A 3284-nucleotide genomic window follows, 5' to 3' on the forward strand; every position below is an offset into this window, starting at 1 on the left:
CCGCGACATGAAAAACACAATAGGATGATGCTCCACAAACTACGGCACACGGAAGAGTCACGACACCACAACCGATAGCAACCGACCAGTTAATCGCCCGTACAGCCGAAACAGATTGGTAATCTGCTGGACACATCCCTCAACTCAAATCAACGCACATACTGACACTCGTAATAGTGAAGTGCTCAGCCCCCCTCAGCACCACGACGGGGTGCCGCCGCCGCCACAGCAGCACCAACACGAGCCTCGGGAAGAAGACAGCGGAGCCAGGCGCCTCTGCCACCCTAGGGAAGAACGATAAAGGGAAAACACAAGCGCGTCAGAGAACGTCCCAATTCCTAGAAACAGCGCACTTACCTCCTTTACCCGTCCGCGAGCCCATAACCTGAGCGGGTAGAAACCCACCGTACGAGCATCAGGCGAGCATGCGGTGGTGGGGCCCTGCATTGCAAAGTCCCGCTTCGCGCAAATAGCGACACGAACAACGGACGCGGAGGTGGGGCTGGCGAGTGGTGCGCTCTTGGCAGCTCCACCTAAGGGACTACTAAAAACGGACACCGGCGAGGCCTTGGCGCTTCTCAACCGTTCCTATCCTTCTCTATCTCACCTCCTATGCACCACCCGCCCTCCTGCGGAAAAACTGCTCCCTGGTGACAGACAGACAGTGCACTCCCGCGCAGGGAAGCGAGAGAGACCACTTCAGGCCACTACCAGGGAGACCACTTCCGCAATCCTGTGTTTTACGACATGCTACTGCAGGTTTTATTTGAAACCCTTGCACCCGTACCGCACCGTACGTTACTGTACGGAACCGCACCGTACCGTGTGGCATTCATATCCGCGGTACCGTGGCAGCAGTTGCCGGAAGGCGTCGTTGTGGAGCGATAGCGCGGCGTCCATTACCGCGACGGGCAGCGTTTCCCACAACGAGGTCATTAAACACAGGCACATACTGAGATACACAGCAATCATGCTTGGATGGCGGCTAGCAACGCTAATCCGGACTTTGTTTTAGGGCTGGACACCTTTCCTTAAGGGGTCTGCTCCGCTGCGCTTTGCTACTGTTGCTCCTGCTGTTGCTGTTGCTGCTGCTGCCACCAACCGCCAGCCAAGTACGACTGCATAATCACGCGATACGCGGCGCAGGAAAACACAATCGGCACGGCGATACGAAACATGTAGTACACGCCACGATACGGCACGGATCCATATCGCCGACTTACCGCATGTATCATCTGGAGGGTGCTTGCACCGTAGATACCGCCAAGCGCCGCCGGCCAAAAGGAGGGTACGCGGTTCGGGGAACAGGTGGGGCGGGTCGGGAGGGGATGGTATCGTTTGCTTTGCTACTGCTTTGCTGCTACTGCTGCTGTCGCAGCAGACCGCAGACATGATTGCACGGCAGACATGATTGCACGCTCCCAACAAAATGCGGAACTGAAAACCCTAAACAGTACGACCAACCGCAAAGCGCGAGGTATCTTGAAATCCAGGGGCTCATGCAAGGACTGCAGCTCGTGTAGCGCCCAATCGTTGCGCCCTCGGCATTGGTGTTGATATACGGCCGCCGCGCAGCCATAAGGACGCACCAGAGACAGGCGGGAGGACGGGGCAGGAGGATGCGCGGAGGGGAAGGAATAATCAGCAAGGTACGATGAGGTGGTTCATGAGGCCGTCTCGTTTGGGTTCACGAGCGAAAAGACATGCATAAAATCTTATCCATCACGCAATCCTACAGGTGTTTGCTTTGCCTTGTAACGATCACTGTCGCTGCTGCTGCTGCCGCTTCTGCTGCCAGCCGCCAGCCGAACACGATAGCAAGGAAACGTCCAACATGGCACCGGACAATACACCAGGCGCTGCACAGGGTACGACGAACTGCACTGCGAAGTGCAGTACAGCACGCAACGGCACTGGACGCAACGCCTACGTACCCCATCAAAGCCCACACTAAAGGTTGTCGAAATCATCAGTTCCTGCTTAACCTGTTTGCTTTGAACGCCTAGGCCCAGCATGTCATCTCCCCGTCGCTCCATGTCACCGAGCCCTAACATGGGACGAGACACGGACGAGACACGGAACATCGCACGCTGAAAGGTAGATGTAATTGTCGTCCTGCTCACAGCATTCATCACGCAGATCTTCCAGTTTCTGCCTGTAAGCGGGCAAACAGAAGCAATTGTGAGGACAAACTTTGCAATGTAGTCTTCCTGGTGCTGCTATCCAATTGCCTGATCCTTAATGCAATCAAAACATTTCATAGCTCATGCATTCTGGGAAGACAAGAGACGGACAACTCCAACTTCAACCGTCGAAGGCGCCTGGACGACCTAGGTGCATTACAGTCAAACCCACAAAAGCCTGAGCTATCCAGCTCCGAGCCGTATAAAGCAATAATATACGTGTCTAGAATGAAAATATCTAACTGTTGATATGAAGCTAATTTCGGGCATTTGAGTTTTGGCATGGTTCTGAGTCCTGGCTTCGGTTTTAGTTGCATGTGTTACACGCATCAGCCCTACAGGCATCGATTCAAACACATGTAAGCCTGGGCTTAGGAAGCGCAGAACGTAACCCCGACTCCCTGCGAACCTGAACCTATCGGCTATTGCAATTTGATCATGCCTTATCGACGCGAGGAGAAGCCCCAAGGGCCCACACACCAAAGCATCCGCCACCCACCAATTAAAGTAATTTCTACGTGCTGCACAATACGCACCCGGAAATCCAATGTACTCCCCGGGCTGAGGGACAACCTCGGCAGGTTTTCTGGTACGACAGCCAACCCCCAACTGCAACAATCGCCTCGGACCTCTTCCAATAGCTGAATTCGTGACGGTATTCTTCATTTATGCACCTCCTTGCCTCTACGGTATATGTTTAAATTTGAAACTGTAGTCAGCCCAACCTTACAGCAACGATACCGGCAGCGTCGCTGCGCAGCTCCGTTCTCCGTGTATTTTTCTCCGGGCAGCCTGAGGTGTGGTGCATCCTATATATACGCTTAATACGGTACTAGGAGTAGAAAAGCATCTACGTAGAAACGGGCCCGGAGCCCAGAAATGGAACGGGTCGCTGACGTCCCAGCACACGGCGAGTGCAATCGGGACCCTTCTGACTTTGCTCTTACCAATAAGAATCTTGTTTGTTGCTACGTGTGCCGCCTAATCAAGTCGCGCAACCAGGTGCGGTGTTTGTTGCGGTGGAGCGTTGAGGACGCTGCTCAGCCGATTCCCTTTTGCAGTTCCATGATTCGGGTTGTGACAACTGTAAAAATCTTTTTG

The 3284-nt window shown here is 54.0% G+C and overlaps 1 protein-coding gene across 1 annotated transcript in view; it reads left to right on the forward strand.

Moving 5' to 3' along the window:
- Positions 1-3062: 3062 nt before the first annotated feature.
- The window catches only part of cyc51 (guanylyl and adenylyl cyclase family member), a gene marked incomplete at both ends in the record, with an annotated part of 3361 nt that continues 3139 nt past the window's right edge, over positions 3063-3284 (forward strand). Inside the window, one exon of the mRNA XM_002959417.1 lies at positions 3063-3185. Within this exon, the coding sequence (XP_002959463.1) occupies positions 3063-3185 (123 nt within the window). The remainder of the gene's footprint in view (positions 3186-3284) is intronic.

Source organism: Volvox carteri (assembly GCF_000143455.1).
Source record: "Volvox carteri f. nagariensis unplaced genomic scaffold VOLCAscaffold_234, whole genome shotgun sequence".
NCBI lineage: Eukaryota > Viridiplantae > Chlorophyta > Chlorophyceae > Chlamydomonadales > Volvocaceae > Volvox > Volvox carteri.